Genomic DNA, 21,577 nt, shown 5'->3' on the forward strand with positions numbered 1-21,577 from the left:
AAGACTCAGCCCTAGCTGTTGCAGGTATTTGGAGAGTGGAACATTAGAAGGATGATCTCCTTCTCTCTCCTTTTCTCTCTCTCTTTTCCACCTCTCCCTCTCTCTGTCATCATGATGTTCAAATAAATAAATATATAAATATCTTCTTAAACAATGGTTAATTTTCATAAGAGTAAAAAGATATTTTAAGTGACTATGATTATAAGGATAGTTCATTGTTCATGAAAAAATGTATATGTTTTATAATGATAACAACAGTAGGATTGAAGAAAAGGTCACAAGATGGGAAAAAAAATCTCACAACATATTCTTGTATAGATATTGATTCTTCTTGCATTGCTAAAGTCCCAATGTATTTATGGACGGATACATGTGGGTAAAAATAAAACACTAAAATTAATATAGAAATTCATAGGAATATGAGATTAGAGAAATTACTGGTTACTTTTATTAACCCAACTTTAAAAATTTTTAAATGCTTTCTCTATAAAACAAAGGAATAAAAGGTGCTTTATTATAATCAAAAGGAAATAGAGGGCCGGCGCCGTGGCTCAATAGGCTAATCCTCCACCTTGCGGCGCCGGCACACCGGGTTCTAGTCCCGGTTGGGGCGCCGGATTCTGTCTCGGTCGCCCCTCTTCCAGGCCAGCTCTCTGCTATGGCCAGGGAGTGCAGTGGAGGATGGCCCAGGTGCTTGGGCCCTGCACCCCATGGGAGACCAGGAAAAGCACCTGGCTCCTGGCTCCTGCCAGGATCAGCGCGGTGCGCCGGCTGCAGCGGCAGCCATTGGAGGGTGAACCAACGGCAAAAGGAAGACCTTTCTCTCTGTCTCTCTCTCTCACTGTCCACTCTGCCTGTCAAAAAAAAAAAAAAAAAAAAAAAAAAAAAAAAAAGGAAATAGAGATGTCTTTTATATTACTTGTATTTATTATTATCATCACCCTAACATCTTTAATTGATTCAAAACTAGACTGATAAAATTGTGATATTACTGCACCTGTTGCCTCTAGCTTTGACATATATTTTTTTATAACATAAAGTAAAATTTCCCAAAACAAATATGAAAGTATTTGAATGTTCAGTAATGAATGCTCTCATAAAACTCCCTGGATTGAATCAAATGCTGTGAATTAACCCCCATTTATTTTTACTTAATCTTTAAAGTATGCTTCCTACTTAAGTAAATTTTAAATTAGGCGGAGAGAATACAATTAAATTTTATTAATATGAAAGTTTTCCATTTTTTTCTATTCTATTCTATATTAAGAATAGTGGCGAGTAAAGCTGAATTTACTGTGGTGTTAATTTTAAACTCTAGGCACTTCACTTAGAAGGAATTATTTTGATGTTTTGTGTCTAATGTTGTATTTATAACTTTGAAGTTACTTTTACTTTAAAAAAAAAGTATCTAAGTTGCTTCCAAATTTGCAGGTCTCTTTTTGGTTCTCATAAAGAACATTTAGTTTCCACTCTAATGTGTGGATTCATGTATTTGAATGAGTGGCTGGCAGGACTTCTTTGCTTTCCACAATGTTTCTCTTTGATGTGTTTGATTGCCTGAATGTGACTTCATAGGTTTTTATATCAGAATGTGACTATGCATAATTTGAAGGGCATAGGGTTAATGAAATCTTTACATTTCATCCACATCATGTTTTGGGACCCCTTCAAATGAAGGATTAAACATTTCAGCTATTCATTGATCTCTAGTTTCTTGATATAATTGTAAGAAATTATATTTCTTGATATAATTGTAAGAAATGAGAGAAATATATATTGCAAAAATGTCACACTAACGGCTCAGAGCCCCAGGACTCCAGAAAGTGATGTTGTTTGTCAGCTTGCAAGCACACAATCGTAGATCTTTTAATCTTACTTTTATTTTAATTAGTAAAGAAAGAATTCTAGTCTTTAATTTATATTTTGGGACCAACACTGCGGCATAGTAGGTTAAGCCTCAGTCTGCAGTGAAGACATCCCGTATTGTCACCAGTTTGTGTCCTAGCTGGGTTGTCTTCTCATCCAGCTCTCTGCTTATGGCATGAGAAAGCAGTGGAAGATGCTTGGGCTACTAAAACACATTAATTCATTTCTGAGTTTAATTAATATTTATATCACAATCAAGTGAGACTCAAAAATTAAAGCTGTGCTCACAGGTGTGAGAAACATGTTCTATTCATATGCTTATCTTTTGAGGTGATAATAAAATAATGTAATGGCTGATTTGATAAGTGATTGCCCTAATATTCCTGTGTCTCATGTAAATCCCTAGTTGCTGGAACAAGCAAAAATCTGGGAGATATATTATTGTTATATTATTGTTAACTAGTCACTGTGCAGAGCAAGACAAGACTACAGGTTTCTCCAGTGTTCTGCATATCATTCTACTTGTTGTAGGATATCTTCTCATCCCCGTCTCACCTTTACTGTACCAGAATCTGATAGTCACCATTCTACTTTCTCCTTCTAGTAAATCAGATTGTTTTAGATTGCAGAAATGATGATATTACGTGGTATTTGTCTTTTTGTGCCTCATTTGTTTCACTGAACATAGGGTCTTCATGCTCACAACATGCTGTTGCACCTGATATAATTCCATTCTTGTTAGAACTTGAAGAATATTCCATAGTGCAAATAATCCACATGTTCTTTATTCACCAGCTGACAGATTTATTTGTGAGAAGTACTACAGTCAACAGGATTCAAGATGTCTCTTCATTTCCTGTATATGTATACCCCAAAGAATACTAGTTTATGTCACTTTTAAGAAAAATTTTGAGGAATCGCCACATTGTTTTCTTTTTTCTTTTTTTTTCTTTTTTTTTTTTTTTTTTTTTTTTTTTTTTGACAGGCAGAGTGGACAGTGAGAGAGAGAGACAGAGAGAAAGGTCTTCCTTTGCCGTTGGTTCACCCTCCAATGGCCGCCGTGGCCGGCATGCTGCGGCCGGCGCACCACACTGATCCAATGGCAGGAGCCAGGTACTTCTCCTGGTCTCCCATGGGGTGCAGGGCCCAAGCACTTGGGCCATCCTCCACTGCACTCCCTGGCCACAGCAGAGAACTGGCCTGGAAGAGGGGCAACCAGGACAGAATCTGGCGCCCCGACCGGGACTAGAACCGGGTGTGCAGGCGCCGCAAGGTGGAGGATTAGCCTAGTGAGCCAAGTGCCAGCCCCACATTGTTTTCCATTATAAGTGTACTTATTTACATCTCTATAACAGTGGGTAAAGATTCCCCTTTCTTTGCATCTTCAGCAACACTTTTTTCCATTTGGTAATAGTCATACTACGAAGAGTGAAAAGATATCTCATGGCGATTTTTGCCTTTTTCTGATGATTAATGATGTTGAATATCCTTTAATATATTTGTTGTCCATTTGCATGTCTTTTGAGAAATGCTAATGCAGATATTCCACCCATTTTTAAATTAGATTATTATTTTTTGTTTGCTACTGAGATATTTGAGTTACTTGTATATGTATATTCTAAATGTGCTTTTGGGTTCAGGTAGCTAATACATTGTTGAGAATTTTTACATCTTCTTCATTGAGGCTATTGACCTGTTTTTGTTTTTATTGTGTGTGCGTGTGGTTTTATTATCAGCATAATGCTGGCATTCTGGAATGATTTTGATAGAGTTACATCTTTTTGAAATTCTGAATAGGTTATGAAGAATTGGAGCTCATTAAATGTTTTGTAGATTTTGGTTATGACATCATCAGGTGCTAAAATTTTAGTGTAACTTTTACTCACTACCTTAATCCTGTGAACATGTCCTTGAGCTGTAGATATTTTCTGTGTCCAATTAATGTGCTTTTGGTAGGTTATACGCATCCAGAAATTAATGCAAATCTTCTAGTTTTGCCAATTTGACAAACATAAATATAAATGCAGACAGTAGTTTCTTTTGTGTTTCTGTGATATCAGTTGTAATGTCTATTTTCATGTATAAAATTGTTTATTTTCTATCATTTTTCCTTTGTTATTTTATCTACAGTCTTTTCAATATTCTTTTCAAAAAAACCCAAATGTTTTAATGTTTTTGAAATATTTATTTATTTATTTTGAAAGTCGTGTTACAGAGAGAGAGGGAGAGACAGAGAGAGACAAATCTTTTATCAACTAATTTACTGCCCAGATGTAATAGAAGCCAGGAGCCAGGAATTTCATTTGGGTCTCTCAGGCCATCTTCTGCTGCTTTTATCTGGTCATTAGCTGGGAGCTGGATTGGGAGTGGAGGAAGCAGAATATAGACTTGCATGCAAACGGGATGCTGGCATTGCCAGCGGTGGTTTATCCACTACACTACAGCTCCAGCCAGCATGTACGTTTTTTTGGGTCTCGATTTCACTTTTTTTTGTTCTAATTTTTTTCTTCTATGAATTTTTTTATTTCTCAATTTCTAGATCTTTGAAGCATATTCCCAGATTCTATATTTGAAGTTTTCTTTTTTTTTTTTTTTAATGTAGGTGCTTAAGGCTATAACGTTCCCTCTTAGTTATGCTTTTGCTAGATTTCACAGGTGTGCTATGCTGCGTTTTCACTTTCACTTGTTTTGAAAAATGTTTCATTTCTTAAAATTTATACATGGCTATTTGCTTATTCAGAAAATTTCTGTTCAATTTGCTGAATTTCCATTGTTCTTGTGATTTATTTCTAGTTTTATTCTCTTCTGGTGAGAATAAATACATGGTGTGATTTCAATACTTTAAAATTTTCTGTGCCTTGATTTGTGGTCTAAGAAACATTCTGCCCTGAAGAATGCTCTGTGTTCTGGTGAGAAGAATGTTTAAACAGCATCTGAAAGAAGTATTCTAGAAATGTTTGATAGGTCTCTTTGTTCTCTACAATAGTTAAAATCTGACATATCTTTATTGATTTTATGTCTGTACGATCTGTCCATTGATGAAATTGGGGTGTTGAAGTCCCCAACTAATAATGTATTGAGTCTATCCTTCAAATTTAATAATGTTTGCTTTATTGATTACCATGGCAATGGGGCCATATATTTTATAATTTTCAATTGTTCTTATTGAATTGATCATTACATAGTGTAATTCATCTTTTTATTGTTGTTGACTTAAAGTCTACTTTGTCTGAAATAACTATAGGTATTCCAGCTTAGTTTTAGTTTCCATTTGAGTGGAACATCATTTTCCATTCCTTCACTTTTGTGTAACACATTGCTGGTAAAACATATTTCTTTTTTCAGCCAATAGTTGGATGATCTTTTGTATATATTTGTAAATATTTGACCAACTCATAACTCTATATTGGGAATTTAATTAGTTTCCTTTTAATTATTAAGAGTTCACTCTTAATTTTTGTTATTTTTTCTTGTTTTTTCTATAATGTTTGTTTTTTTTAGTAGTTGGTGATTTTCGGATATGATGAGGTTTGATTCTTTTATATTTTTCATTTGTGTGACTAATTTGCTAGTTAACTTTATTCCTTAACCATTAAGAAAAAATGAGAAACAGAGAGCAGCAGGAGAGAGACAGAGCAAGATCCCAACCATTTATCAGCTCCCCAAATGCCTACCATGGGCAAGACTGGGCCAGGTCAAAGTTAAGGACTGGGAACTCAATGCAGTTTTCCCATGTAGGTGGCAAGGATCCAACTACTTGAATCATTACCTACTGCTTTCAAGGATCTGCATGATATTATTATTTTCTCACCTCCAAATATAGAACCACCTTAAGAATTTTTTGTAGGGCCTGTCTAGTAGAGATAAATTGCTGAATATATTCATTCTTGCTTATCAAGGAAAGGCTTATTTTTTCTTAGACAGCCTCACTCTATATAATATTCTTGGTTTAATGTGTTCTCTTTTATTGCTTACAGGACTTTGAATACATCACCCTATATACTTTGTCCTTTAAAACTTATGCTGAACCGCGGTGCGCTGGCCGCAGCATGCTGGCCGCGGTGGCCATTGAAGGGTGAACCAATGGCAAAAGGAAGACCTTTCTCTCTGTCTCTCTCTCTCACTGTCCACTCTGCCTGTCAAAAAAAATGTTTATTTGAAAGAGTTACAGGGAGAGGGGAGAGGTAGAACCAGAGCCAGAGCCAGAGCCAGAGCAAGAGAGAGAGGTCTTCCATTCCATTGGTTCACTTCCCAAATAGCCACAACAGCCAGAGCTGAGCTAATCTGGAGCCAGGAGCTTCTTCCAGGACTCCAACGCAGGTGCAGGAGCCCAAGGAGTTTGGCCATCTTCTGCTGCTTTCCAGGGCCATAGCAGAAAGCTGGATTGGAAGCAGAGAAGCAGGGACTCAAACTGGCACCCCTATTGGATGCTGGCATTGCAGGCTGGGTGTTTAACCACTGCGTCACAGCACCGGCCCCTATGCTTCAATTCTGATACAAGATTCCCTTGTAGATGACTTGATGATTTTGTTGTTTTTATAACTGTCTATTTGTCTTGGACTTTCTGCAGAGAGGGCCTTATTAATTGGGTCTATTTGGTGTACTCTGAGTCTCCTAGATCTGGATGCCCATTTGTCTTTCAATACATAGGAAACTGCAGTTATCATTTCATTAAATAGGATTCATATTACTTTTCCTTTTATTTTCCTTTTGGAATTGCTAAAATGTAAAAGTGTAATCACCTTTTGGAGCTGCTTATATCTGGTAGGTTGTTCACCTTTCTTGTACATTTCCTTCTTTTCTGCCTTTACAATTTATTTCAAAATACCTTTCTTTAGGTTGAGAAGTTCTATTTTTTTTGTTGGTACAGTTTTGTTGCTATAAACTGTACTTTTATTTCATGGCTGTTTGGTTCTTATGATATCTGACTGTTGGGTTTCTCTTTTAGATTATAAATTGCTTCTTTTTCTTGAATTGCTTAATCAAATTCTCTTGCATTTTGCTGAGTTTTCTTAGTGTCTATTTTGAATTCCTTTTTGGACATTCTGTGATTTCCTTTACTTGCGTTCCATTTCTGGAGAACTAGAGTATTCCCTTATGGATGCCATTCTTTCTTGCATTTGTATGCTTCCTGTGCCCCTGCATTGAGTGCGAGGTAAAGGTTCAGGCTGCACTGCGAAAGTGTCTTACTTCTTCAGGACTATTTTTTTAAGATTTTTTTTTATTTATCTGAAAAATAAAGTTACACAGAGGGAGAGGGAGTGGGAAAGGAAGAAATTTTTATTTTCCATCTGCTGGTTCACTCTGCAAATGGCCCCAACAGCCAGAGCTGGGCCGATCTGATCCGAAGCCAGGAGCCAGGAGCTTCTTCCAGGTCTCCCATGTGGGTGCAGGGGCCCATCTTCTATTGCTTTCCCAGGACATAACAGAGAGCTGTTTCAGAAGTGAAGCAGCAGGACTCAAACTGACAACCATATGGGTGCTGGCACTGCAGACGGCAGCTTTACCTGCTACACCACTGTGCTAGCCCCTTCCTCAGGTCTTAAGGTCAGCAATCCCTGCTGTGCCAGACTACCATTACCTGGTGGTATGCTTAGATACTTGAGTCACTATTGCATGGTTCCTTGAATCTTTAAAATTCTTGTTGAGTGTTTAAGGTAGCAGCCTTTTGTGTGCAAGTGTTAGATTTTTTTGAGGTCCCTGGGAGGTGGATATATCGTGGCTTCTGCCCCCTAAGCAGAGCCAGTTCTAACTGTGACTCCATTATGAAAATGGCACTCTACTGTAGCAGGTTGGCTTCAAGGGGGTTAGGGCAGAAAAATGTGAGTTCCTTCTCTAAAGCAAAGCTACTATGCAGACTCCAGAAAGCCCTGCAAGCAGATTCCAACTTTGTGAAGACTGTGGGTATCTCCTCTGTTAGGATGTCTGGTATACATAGTCATGTGGTTTCCAGGGTTTCTCCTGTGTACGTTTAACCAGTAAGGGACAGAGAGAAGGAGAGGAAGGAGAGCAGGGAGGAGAGGGAGAGGGTGATAATGAAGTCTGGAGATAAAGAAGACTTCACTTAATTATAGCCCGATATTGAGGAGTTGCCCCTATTCTTTTCATAAAAGAGGTGTAGGAAACTGAGAAAAGATAAGATCTAAATGAACATCTTTATCATCTTCATTTTTTCTTCATATATTTTTTGATGTTTATCTCAAAGCTCTAGGACTACTTTAATGAACTTTGATAGCCTCTATCTAATCCTACGATATTTATAGACACAAAAATTAAGCATCAATGAAAGTTCCTTGAGCTTTGGTAATAGTCATGGGTTATATAATGTTTTCATAAAATCTTTTCAAACAATGATAATATTAGCAAATTCATTGTTAATTAAAATGCTTAATGTATACTTGTTTAATACAATGCTTAATATATCCTGCACTGACATAGTCATTCTTTTTAATAACACTATTTTTCCTATAACCACAATTTATTTACTTAAAATATTTTTGTTTATGATCAAAAACTTAAAACTGTTCCTAAGGAAAAACTTCAGCTCATGACAAATTTTCTTAGATAAGACCTTCCAGGATTTGCACTGAGGTGACTCGCTGCAGAATGATCTCAATAATAACACCTGTGGGGGAGAAAGAGAAGCAGGGCTGGGAAAATGATGTTGAGCTAAGATGTAGTCATAACAGCAGCCTTAGTCAATCTCTCATGGGACCCATAAGTAGGGATGGCCCATTAGTTTATCCAAATTGAGTCATTTTTATATACTCCACAACAACCAGTGAAGAGAGTCTAAATTTAGGCAAAGCAGTCCCCTTTTGGCAAGGAAAATTCATTTCTAGGGAAAAAATTATCTGTGAGTTCCTCCAGTGTTTAAGGGACATGTATGCTTCTGTTCTGAATGGGTTTCTGGGATTTTAATCATTTTATCTTCTACAGTCAACCCAGTGTGTGCTATTTGGATATATCCAATTTAAGAAAAAATATAGCTTACCTGGATGCTGATCCCCTAAATTCTAATTTGTTTCCTAGTTATGTGCTTGGGCAAAGAATCTTTTCCATGAAAGAAGTACATTTTCTATCACTGAAGCTGCTCTTGGTACTACAGCTGATACCCATCTTCCTCCTCTATTGTGCAATGTATAGTACGTTCATCTTTAATTAGCGGATGTGCTAGTATTGTAGTTTACCAAGTGAGGTAACCTGGGAATTTATGCCTGAAAGATCTGGTATCCTATGACGTCTATGTTTGTTCATTTCCTAGAAAATTATAATACCTTATTGCCAGTATTCATCCCTGCCCCTATTTTGTAATAACATCCTACTTCCTCCTGATCATCAGCATCAGTTACCCCTGTAGCTTAGTTCATTGGGACTGTTAACTTCATATCATAGACTGGGTGCTTTAAAATAATGTACATTTATTTCTTATAAATGTGGAGCCTAGAAAAGTTAAGATTAAGGCAGCAGTATATTTGATGTCTGGGAAGGACCACTTTCTGGTTCATCACTGGCACCTTCTGTCTGTTGCTTCACATAGTAGAAGGACAAGTGGTGTATGGCTCCATTGGGACAATTTTATAAGGGGACTAAGTTAATTCATGAGGTCTCTGCTCTTATGGTCTGATCATCCTGACAAAAGTTCCACCTCCTAGTAACATCACTTTTCAGGTTGGGCTTTCAACTTGTGAATTTTGGGGTGTGTGTGTGTGTGTATGTGTGTGTGTGTGTAATGATATCTTCAGTCCATACATCCTATGAAGAATTTCATTCCTTGCCTGATTATTACACAAGGAGTCCACACAGCTATACATTTCAAAGAGGGGCTCTATGGTATTCTCCAGTGTAGAAACACCTCCTCAGGCAACAAGAACCTCTAGATCCACAGAGCCTGTGTTTCAGGAGTTAAAAATACAAATTATTTAACTGTTCACAAAGAATGATGAGATGGGGCCACTGATAATTTTATCACATCTTTCCTAATTCCATGTTTTATGACTGTTGGGGATGGATCATAACATAATCATCATTGATTGAGAATGTATATTGTGTCCTACCTATTAGTGTCCCATATTTGCATGTTATCATATGCAACCTGGCACCACAATTGCACCCAGAATCTTGTGGCAGGCATTATATATCATAAAACCAGTGGATCCTATGGCATTCTGATCATTTAAGTACATTGGTCCATTGGTTATTAGAAATATTATACTGTGTATCAAAACTACATAAGACCTTTATTAGTGTGATGCTGGCCAAACTCCTGTTGAAAAAGAGGCAAAAAAGTCATATCCATACTCGGAATATGGATGAAACCTAATAATCTATCATTGTTCTTCAGTAAAATGTCTTCCACTGACCATCAAGAGGCTGATATCTTTGATCACTATCCCTGCAACATTGGCTATTTGATGAAAACAGTAGCCGATCTGTATTGGAAAGCAGGAATCCATACATGTGGCCTAGGTACAGCCTTCATATATGCCATTCTTGCTACTACTTTAGGGCTGTTGTGGTAGCTACTAACAGAGTATGACTTAATTCTTTCTATGTGGTTATTTAATGTCTTTTCTTTGGTGTAAAGGAATGATTACAGGTGTCCTAAATATGTACTTCTTTTATTTTTAAAGATATATTATTTTTATTTATTTAAAAGACAGAGTTACATAGATAAAGACAGAGAGAGAGAGTGGTCTTCTATCCGCTAGTTCACTCCCCAGATGGCCACAACAGCTGGAGCTGCGCTGATCAAAGCCAGGAGTCAGGAGCTTCTTACAGGTCTCCCTTATGGGTGCAGGGGCCATCTTCTATTGCATCTTCTACTGCTCTACCAGGCCATAGCAGAGAGCTGGATCAGAAGAGAAGCATATGGGACTAGAACCGGCACCCATATGGGATGCTAGCACTTTAGGCCAGGGCGTTAACCCTCTGCTTCACAGCACCAGCTCCAATACATAATACTTATGCACTCCTATTTGAGCTAAGATATAGTCATAGCAGTTACTTCAGCAAATTATTAAATATACATGTTTCAGTACCATTTTTCCTGATTCACAATGCGTCATATTTTTCATCTAGTCCAAGTACTCAATTTGATAATGTCAGTCCCTCCATGTTTCTTCTTATCTTGGACATTATTTTTTAAAAATAAAACTTTTATTTAATAAATATAAATTTCAAAAGTACAACTTTTTGATTATAGTGGCTTTTTCCTCCATAACCTCCCTCCCACCTGCAACCATCCCATCTCCCACTCCCTCTCTCAACCCATTCTTCATCAAGATTCATTTTCAATTATCTTTATATATAGAAGTTCAACTTAGTATATACTAAGTAAAGATTTCAACAGACTGCACCCACATAGACACATAAAGTATAGAATACTGTTTGAGTACTAGTTTTACAGTTAATTTGCATAGTACAACACATTAAGGACTGAGATCCTATATGAGGAGTAAGTGCACAATAATTCCCGTTGTTGATTTAACAATTCCTCCCTCTCTTAGTCGCACTCTTATATTTAACAGGGATCACTTTTCAGTCAAATATAAACACCTAAGAATAATTGTGTGTTAATTAAAGAGTTAAACCAATAGTATTAAGTAGAACAAAAAAATACTGAAAGGAATAAAATAGAAAGTTATTCCTCGACAGTCAGGACAAGGGCTGATCAAGTCACCGTTTCTCATGGTGTCTGTTTTACTTCAACACTCTTATTTATGACATCAGTAATCACCCTAGGTTCTTGTCATGAGCTGCCAAAGCTATGTAAACCTCTTGAGTTCACAAACTTTGACCTTATTTAGACAAGGCCATAATCAAAGTGGAAGTTCTCTCCTCCTTTCAGAGGAAGATACCTCCTTCTTTGATGGCCCATTCTGTCCACTGGGAAATGGTACATGCCACGTTGATGGGATTGAGTTGGAATCCCCTGGCACGTTTCTAGATCTACCATTAGGGGTAATTCCAAGTGAGCATGTGCCAAACTGTACATCTCCTCCCTCTCTTAGTCGCACTCTTATATTTAACAGGGATCACTTTTCAGTTAAATATAAACACCTAGGAATAATCGTGTGTTAATTAAAGAGTTAAACCGATGGTATTAGGTAGAACAAAAAATACTGAAAGGAATAAAATAGAAAGTTATTCCTCGACAGTCAGGACAAGGGCTGATCAAGTCACCGTTTCTCGTGGTGTCTGTTTCACTTCAACAGGTTTCCTTTTAGGTGCTCAGTTAGATGTCACCAATCAGGGAGAACATATGATATTTGTCCCTTTGGGACTGGCTAATTTCACTCAGCATGATATTTTCTAGATTCCTCATTTTGTTGCAAATGACTGGATTTTATTTTTTTTTTCTAATGCTGGATAGTTTTCTATGGAGTACATATCCCATGATTTCTTTATCCAGTCTTCTGTTGATGGCATTTAGGTTGATTCCAGGTCTTAGCTATTGTGAATTGAGCTGCAATAAACATTGAGGTGCAGACAGCTCTTTTATTTGCCAATTTAATTTCCTTTGGGTAAATTCCAAGGAGTGGGATGGCTGGGTCATGTGAAAGGGCTATATTCAGGTTTCTGAGGAATCTCCAATCTGTCTTCCATTGTGGCTTTACCAGTTTGCATTCCAACAACAATGGATTAGGGTACTTTTGTCCCCAAATCCTCACCAGAATCTGTTAGTTGATTTCTGTATGAAAGCCATTCTAACCCGGGTGAGGTGACACCTCATTGTGGTTTTAATTTGCATTTCCCTGATTGCCAGTGATCCTGAACATTTTTTCATGTGTCTGTTGGCCATTTGGATTTCCTCTTTTGAAAAATGTCTATTGAGGTCCTTGGCCCATCTCTTAAGTGGGTTGTTTGTTTTGGTGTTGTGGAGATTCTTGATCTCTTTGTAGATTCTAGTTATTAATCCTTTATTAATTGCATAACTTGCAAATATTTTTTCCCATTATGTCAGTTCTTTCTTCACTTTCTTGACTGTTTCTTTTGCAATACAGAAACTTCTCATCTTGATGTAATCTCATTGTTAATTCTGGCTTTGACTGCCGGTGCTTCCGGATTCTTTTCCAAAAAATCTTTACCTGTGCCTATATCTTGCAGGGTTTCTCAGATGTCCTGTAATAATGTGATGGTGTGGGTTTAGATCTGTAGTCCATGTTGAGTGTATTTTTGTGTAAAATGTGAGGTAAAGGTCTTGCTTCTTGATTCTCCATGTGGGAATCCAGTTTTCTCAGCACCATTTGTTGAATAGACTGTCCTTGCTCCAAGAATTAGTTTTAGATCCTTGATCAAATATAAGTTGGCTGTAGATATTTGTATTGACTTCTGGTGTTTCTATTCTGTTCCATTGATCTATCCATCTGGTTCTGTACCTGTACCATGCTGTTTTGATTATAACTGCCCTGCAGTATGTCTTGAAATCGGGTATTGTGATGCCTCCGGCTTTGTTTTTGTTGTACAAGATTGCTTTAGCTATTCAAGGTCTCCTGTGCCTCCATATGAATTTCAGTATCATTTTCTCTAGATCTGAGAGAATGTCTTTGGTATTTTGATTGGTATTGCATTGAATGTATAAATTGCTTTTGGGAGAATGGACATTTTGATGATATTAATTCTTCCAATCCATGAGCAAGTAATATTTTTCCATTTTTTGGTATCCTCTTCTATTTCTTTCTTTAAGGTTTTATAATTCTCATCGTAGAGATCTTTAACATCCTTTGTTAAGTTTATACTGCAGAAAAATTTCTGGGTTTGGAGAAAGAAAGAAAGAGACATCCAAGTACAGGAAGCATACAGAATTCCCAATAAACATGACCAGAAGAGGTTATCTTGGACATTCTTATTTCAACCAAAGAATGGCCAGATCCTCTGACTGCAGATCTTGTTGCTGGAAGGATTCACCTTTCCGTTTTCCATCCTTTGCAACCTGAGTGAGTTTCTAGCAAAAGAGAATTCTGCTTTGACTTCTTTCCTGTATACCAAGTCAAAGCAATACAGAATTAATCTCAGAATTTCTCTTTGACCTGTAGATAGCCAATAAGAAAAATCTTGTCCCCATGTAACCATAGTATGCACTTATAGATTTTGAGGTAAAAGAAGTGCTTAGGTATTGGAAGGGCTTCTTGTTATCCAAGCTGATTCTACAAGACTGATTCCTGATGTACCATCGACAATAGACTGATGCTGGTCCTACTGTGGATTGAATCCGTCCACAAGGATTCTTGATGATCCATGGTCAGGTTTTTCATCTGTACCAGAAACCAGAATTATGCCAGGGACTGTTTATAAATTTTAGAATTAATCTCTATTCCATATGGTATGGCCTTTTTCCAGAGCTCCATATTCTGTGAATCTGCTCTTGGAAACTAGCATATGAACTGTATAGCAACTTTTCCACTGCAGACATCTCTAATTCCATGGCAGCCCTGGCTATGCGTGGCCCAAAGAGCAAAACAACCTGGACAGCTAGCTGCCTGGCATTGCTACAGAGTTCCATTAATTTAGTGAAATTCTTATCTGTTATCTCTTCTTCTATATATTTTGCCGTGTTTTTTCTCTCTTTCCTTTAGGGATTCCAATTATAGTTTAGGAACTCTGGTGCTCTAGTATTTCATGTCTGTTCCATGTTCTTTCTGTTTTCTTGCTTTTTTTTATACTTAGTTGTTTCTATTTAAATAAAGTGTATTAACTTATTTCCAAGTTCACCACACTTTTTTCTCTTCTATGTTTACTAAGAAGCTTATTAAATGAATCATTCATCTGTAAGTATTAATCTTCACAGTATTTCTAATTGAATACTTTTTTATATTTTCCATCTTTTTCTTAATATTCTTCAGTGATTATTTTGTCCATCTACATTCTCCAATATTGTTTTTATCTCTCATTTATATTTTAAATAATCAGATGAATTTCCTGTTTAATCATTTAAACCTTGGTGCCATCTTTAGTTTTTATTACATGGATCACTTTTTATTTTTGTCTTTATTTAAATGTGTCTCAAAATTTTTGATTGCCCTACCTTAAACTACAAGATTACACATTTGCTGAGATATCTTAAAGGATGCCTTTGCTTTACTCCCTAAATAGAAATATTTTATGTGATGATTGATATATCGTTTTTATCTAATTTTTGCTAGTAATAAAATATCTTAGTATAAAATTTTCATTTCGATTTGATGGACCTGTTTTATTTGTAATTCAAAATAGAGAAAAATAACAATTTCAATTTTCAAAGTCACTGCTTCTTAATCCATGCTATATTATTATTTTATATCTATTGTAATTTAGATAATTCACATGTATGATTGCATTATCTTAATCATATTCTGTGTTATTATGGATTGTATATATTCATTAAGATAAATAGATTATTTTGATCATTGGCTGCATTAAAAATTGTATTTGGCATTTTGCATGAGGCAAAAATAAAAATTAAGAACCTTGGGTTCAAATAACTGATAATTCTTTTATTTACTTAAAAGGCCCAGAGAGAAAGAATGAGCGACAGAAACATTATAGCTTGTCAGGCCTATTCTTCAGAGATGGCTTCAGCATTCTATATTTGTAAATCTCCATAAGTGATCCTATTATTCAATCGGATTTTAAAATAGAGGATTAAAGTGGTCAATGTCATCATAGTAGGGTAAGGAAGGTGAGATGGATCTAGATGATTCTGTTTTAAGCTACAGAGACTACATTTAATTCAGGATGCAGTAAAGAGTCCTATTTTGTTAAGATATCACTTAAGAAAAGAAAAGCATTAGTAGTGAGGATAGTGACTTTGAAAAACTTCCAAAATGTATGGTTGACCAGTGGACAGTTGAGCGAAGAAGACATGGAGATAAGTTAAGAAAGGGAAGACAGGTTGGAGAAAAGATAGATACTAGGATGATTAATAATATGATTATAATAATATGATTAGCAGATAGATAGATCTACTATTTATATATGTGTATTATCCATTATACAATTGTTGATGGATATAAATTTTTATTGACCATATATTTGAATTTAAAAACTTTAATGGCTTATCATTGGAAAAATATGTAATTCAAATACAAAAATACCCAATAGAAAGGTAGATATTAAGGAAGACAAAGAAAGTTTTTCTAAAAGCAGGCATATAAAAAGACCAATAATTCTAAGGGTACCAATGCATTCTGTACAAAAAAAAAAGGGAATTATCTGTGCTTTAATGAAATAAAGGGCTCTAATTCTTTAACTACAAACTGAAAATTGTTTTGTACATAAACTGTAGTTCCAAAGCAAGCAGCAAGATTTGTGGAAAAAAGAATAGGCTATATATAATAAAAGTAAAAACAAAATATTTGCCATAGTATTACCCTTGTCAAAGGAGTCCACAATATTAATCATTAGATTACTTAGATATTATATACAGTGCTGTGAAAAAGGTAGCAGGTGGTACAAACCAGATCAAAAGGAACTAAGCAAAGAATCTACCAGTATCACTAACACATAACTGTATGTGGGATACATTAACAAGCAATAAAGAAATATCTTGTATATCAGCAAAGTAGGCAAAGGACTGAGACTCAGACTTGAACATAACTCTGAAAAAGTCCAATAAATTCTAAACTATGTGTTTTAGTTGCTTGGATTGATGGATACAATGTTAAAGCCTTTGGATTTTAATCCTGTGAAGAAGATAGATGATCATGTTGCACAGTAATTTAGTGTGAATATCACCTTCCATAATATGTATGTGCATCTTTCTGTGCATCTCTCATTTATGTTGAAACGCATTTTTAAAAAGATTTATTTATTTGAAAGGGAGATTGATGGGGGTGGTGAGCAAGTGAGAGAGAGAGAGAGAGAGAGAGAGAGAGAATTCTCATCTGCTGGTTCATTCCCCAGATGCCCACAATATAAAGGGTTGGGTCAGGCTAGGAGCATCTGCGTCTCCCATGTGGGTGGCAGGGGCCCATGTTCTTGGGCTGTCTTCTGCTTTCCAGGCACATTTGTAGGGTCCATGATTTTAGACAAAGTAGCTAGGACTCAAACCAGTGCTCTTTTTTGATGCCAGCATTGCAGTTGGTGACTTAATCTGCTGCATCGTATCACCAACCCTACAGCATAGATATTTTGATCTATAGTGCACATATGAGGAACTCTAAGTTTGGATGGGTCGGTAATTACATATGGAGCATAATTTTGAACTGAAATCTAACATTCCCCACAGCTTTATTCCTTTATTGGATATCATGGGAATTTCCCTGCTTGGAGGTGAGCGAGAGTAGAGCTGCTGTTGAATGTTTCCTCTGGGCTGCACAGGTACCATGAATTTTTCAGGCATGCACATCAGCAAAGTCACCATTATCTCAGATGCTGATTCTCACTGATAAAAGGACCAACATTTTTTCCAGATTTGTAAGAACAGCTTTGTTTTTAGTTGGAAAGAAGCATGGAAGTGTACAGAAAAATAAAAACAAAAATTATGTGTAAAACAATATTAACACATACACAGTAGAAAATGATTTATTTTTAACAAATATTTAAATGGATATGGTGGTGATCTTGTAAAAGAGGAAGACAGAAAAAAACTGTGAATAGATTTTATAGAATACTAGGAGGCTATTACATGCTATGGATACAAAAGAAAACATAAAATAGAGTAATGGAAGCTTGTGTGTGAGAAAGTGGGTGCAATGTCAAGTAGTCTGTCTGAATAAGCCTCATTGAGATAGTGACATTTGAATAAAACCTAAAGAAAAAGAAGGTATGAATTGCGTATGTATCTGGTAAAAAAAAGTTCTTGCAAGAGAAACAAAAGTACAAGGGCCCTGTAGGATGAACTAGGTGAAAGCTGTGGAAGACAGAAGAGGATGTAGGTAGAATGATAACTGAGTAGCCAATGGTGAGAGGTGAAGTGAAATATGATGTGTGTGGCGCAGATGAACTTTGACATCAAACTGAGAAAATATCCTCTCCAGGGCTACTTACAAAGTGAAGTTATAACCATGATTTTCATTAATGGAAGCAAGCTAAGGGGAGAAATATTTCCTAAAATGATATTGATATTTTCTACAGCTAAATTGAGATATATGTAACTTCAGTGGAAAGAACTTTTTGGCAATACAGTATCATGCCTCTTGTCAAGTCTCCTTAACTCTGAACAGTGCTATGTACATCTTGGCCCATTGTTATAACATTTTAACCCCTCACTCTGCCCTCTCCTGTGTTATATTTTCCATTTCTCCTTAATTAATATTTTCAACACAATTTGGCCAACATTAAATACGTAGTTGTGCAAATAGATTCTTTTGGCCATTTGGATTTGATCGGTGGTACCTTTGCTAACACCTGAATCCTCAGTAAGTATAGTGCACATGTGATATTTTCCTAGGAAAATGATAGTGATCTACTGTGGGGAGCAACTCGGACTGGAATTAAGACTTATTCTATGCATCTGCTCTCCCACAATATGGCGCTGGGAGAGGAGTAAACAGCTTCTACACAGCTGCCTCCAGTTCAACCAATAAACTGTAGGACCTGCTCCTGATTGGAGGAGAGCAGCATACTCGGCATGTGGGTAGCAGAGTTGGGATTGGTGGAAGAGGACTATAAAGGAGGAGAGAGACAACATGCACCAGGAACATCTATGAGGAACACCTGAGCAGCCCCCAAGAGAGCCGGCCGGCAGTGTGCCCCTCCCCCGCGGAAGTGGGGAAAGTGGCAGGGGGAACCGCCATTCCACGGAGGTGGAAGGGTCGGTAGCCAACCCGGGAAGAACCAGCAGCAAACCCGGGGAAGGCCAAGCAGACGAAAGAACAACGCAGGGTCCTGTGTCGTTCCTCCATGAAGAGGGGGAGCGACATAATGGTGCCGTGACTCGGACAGGAAACCTAGGCAGGGTTTAGTGTCGTTCCTCCATGAAGACAGGGAGCGACAATCCACTATTAAACATGTGACAAACTCTGTGCTGGCTATTTTCATTACTTGGTATTAATTTATTACCCCAGTAAGGCTCATTTACAAATAAGAGACTTGATTGATTGATTAATGTGCCTATATTAGTATTATTGGAATAAATATCTACCATTTCCTCGGAGGAAATATCCTTCCCCATTTTGCATGGTTGGACTTTTTCCACTACATTTCATTGTCCAAGCCAGATCACATTGTCATGCCCTACATAAATGGAATGAGAAATGTGATTTTCTCATTACAAATAATGATATCTAAGTCCCAGATTGAGCATGCTCCTTTAACTTGGATCTTGGAGTAAAAACAATGTGAAGTGGATCGGTAACTCATCCTCATGATTGAATATGAGTAAGAAAATAACCGATGTGTCATAAACCTCTGAGATTTAATATACCTGGCACATGGAAAGGTCTCCATGTGTCACCTGCTTTGTTACTGTATCCTTTGTTATAATTTATTAAAGTATTTATCTTTTCCACTAGAAATGTCTTCTCTTGGCTATGAGTCAAGCTTTCCACTTGGTATCCTTAGTATTAGCACAGCAACATATGCACATATCACAGTAGTTGCAGAGTGGGTCATTTAAGGCAGTTATTAGAAGCACATGTCAGAGGGAACATTCTATGAATCCTCATCTGGTGATATGTGATCTGGAAGCATCACTTGAACTCTCTGAATCCTTGTTTAATCACAAGTGAGATGGGGTTAATGAGATCTGCCTGCAGTTCAGGTGAGCATTAACTGAGTTACTGTGCCTGCAGCAGAGGGCCTAGCACAACAGTAAGTGCTAGATCAATGAAATTTTCATTAGTAGATACTCAATACAAATGGACACATGGGCAAAAGATTAGACTGACCTGACCACTTCATATGATCCTCTACTTTTTTCCTAATATGTTATACGTGTGAACTCTGAAACACAATCTTGGCTTTCTATTTTGTTCTGCTTATGTTATTCTTCAGATATTTCAGTTATGAATATTGTTCCTGACACAATAAATTACTAACAGGAAGAATTTTTTTTTTAATTTATTTTGCTTGATACCCCTAGTTGAACCCAGAGGTGCCACTTGGTAGGTGATTAATAAATTTGCACAGCTTGATCTTTGAAAATGCCAGGTGTTTAGCCAAAGTATTATCACATTTTAACATCTCAGACAACACATTAATTGATTAATCAGGACAAAATTTAGAAAATTTCAATTTCTTTTTTAGTTCCCATAGCTAAGAAATGTTTGACTCTCAAGGACCAATACATCAGTATTCACAGTCACCGTGGATACAATTCATTACTTCACTTATATTAACCAAAACACTTCCTCACACTACACACAAATCTTCTAGGTAGATTAAGTTTATGCTTTGTTTTACTCATTCACATTAAATTAGTAGCCTGAGAATCCATAGATCTAAAGATATTTAACCTTGAAAATGTTTTCTTTTGCCACAGTGTGTCAAACTATCATTACAGATAGAGTGTCGTGATTTCTCTGTGATGATTACCATAATGAAAAAACTTTTGGGTTTTGCATTTAATGGTCCCATGTTTTGTCATTTCTGCTCTCACATAGGCAGTGATTGTGAAGTAAATATAGATGAATGCCTGTCAGAGCCCTGTCTTCATGATGGAGATTGTATTGATGGCGTTAATCATTATACCTGTGACTGCAAGAGTGGGTTTTTTGGAACACACTGTGAGACAAATGCAAATGATTGCTTCTCAAATCCTTGTCAACATGGAAGGTAGCTATTTTTATTTTTTCTATTAACTCTATGGAAGTATACTTAACTCACGATATTTAAGACTTAATGTCAAGGGAAAGTTGATAAAGATAATTTTAATTATATTCTTCCATAAAATGAACTAAGTACAGTTAAGATGACAGATGTTGACTGTTTTAGCTATTGCAATGTAGTGATACATTATCTCTGCCCTTCTTTTATTTCTGTTCATTAGTATAAAGCAATTTTCAGTAAATGTGGATTAATTACACTTTAATATACTTAAAGATAACTGCTCATGGTAATAGAAATACCAGGCTGGATTATGAGACATTCTATTATTTGCTCTGCAAAGAGATAGCACCACATACTCAGTATTTGAAATGTTACTAAGTAGGCTGATTCTTATGTCTCTGTGTGCATGTAAGATTTTTTATTTTATTTTTTTATTTTATTTTATCTTTTTTTGACAGGCAGAGTGGACAGTGAGAGAGAAAGAGACAGAAAGAAAGGTCTTCCTTTGCCGTTGGTTCACCCTCCAATGGCTGCCCCGGCCGGTGCACTGTGGCCAGCGTACCGCGCTGATCCGATGGCAGGAGCCAGGTGCTTCTCCTGGTCTCCCATGGGGTGTAGGGCCCAAGGACTTGGGCCATCCTCCACTGCACTCCCTGGCCACAGCAGAGAGCTGGCCTGGAAGAGGGGCAACCGGGACAGAATCCGACGCCTTGACCGGGACTAAAACCCCATGTGCCAGCACCGCAAGGTGGAGGATTAGCCTATTGAGCCATGGCACCGGCCAATGTAAGATATTTTATAACTATAGAACAGGATAATAACTCATGGACAGAATATTAGTTTATACAAAAGTAAGTAGGGTGGCAAAAGAGAATGTATCATACATACACCATGCATCCAGCTGCATTATTTTTCTTCTCTAGTCCTTCTACTGACTTTGTGAACAGAAAAGGGAGGATTAAGGATTCAGTTTGGCCAGAGCTGACTTCAGTTTCCTACATAAGCCCTAGATACACTTTTT

At 36.9% G+C, this 21,577-nt stretch overlaps 1 protein-coding gene across 1 annotated transcript in view; it reads left to right on the plus strand.

The window, feature by feature from the left end:
• Window positions 1-21,577, plus strand: part of EYS (eyes shut homolog) — a 1,404,981-nt gene that overhangs the window by 227,052 nt on the left and 1,156,352 nt on the right. Inside the window, exon 9 of the mRNA XM_070074646.1 lies at window positions 20,391-20,562. Within this exon, the coding sequence (XP_069930747.1) occupies window positions 20,391-20,562 (172 nt within the window). The remainder of the gene's footprint in view (window positions 1-20,390; window positions 20,563-21,577) is intronic.

Source organism: Oryctolagus cuniculus, chromosome 5 (assembly GCF_964237555.1).
Source record: "Oryctolagus cuniculus chromosome 5, mOryCun1.1, whole genome shotgun sequence".
NCBI classification, from domain to species: Eukaryota; Metazoa; Chordata; class Mammalia; order Lagomorpha; family Leporidae; genus Oryctolagus; species Oryctolagus cuniculus.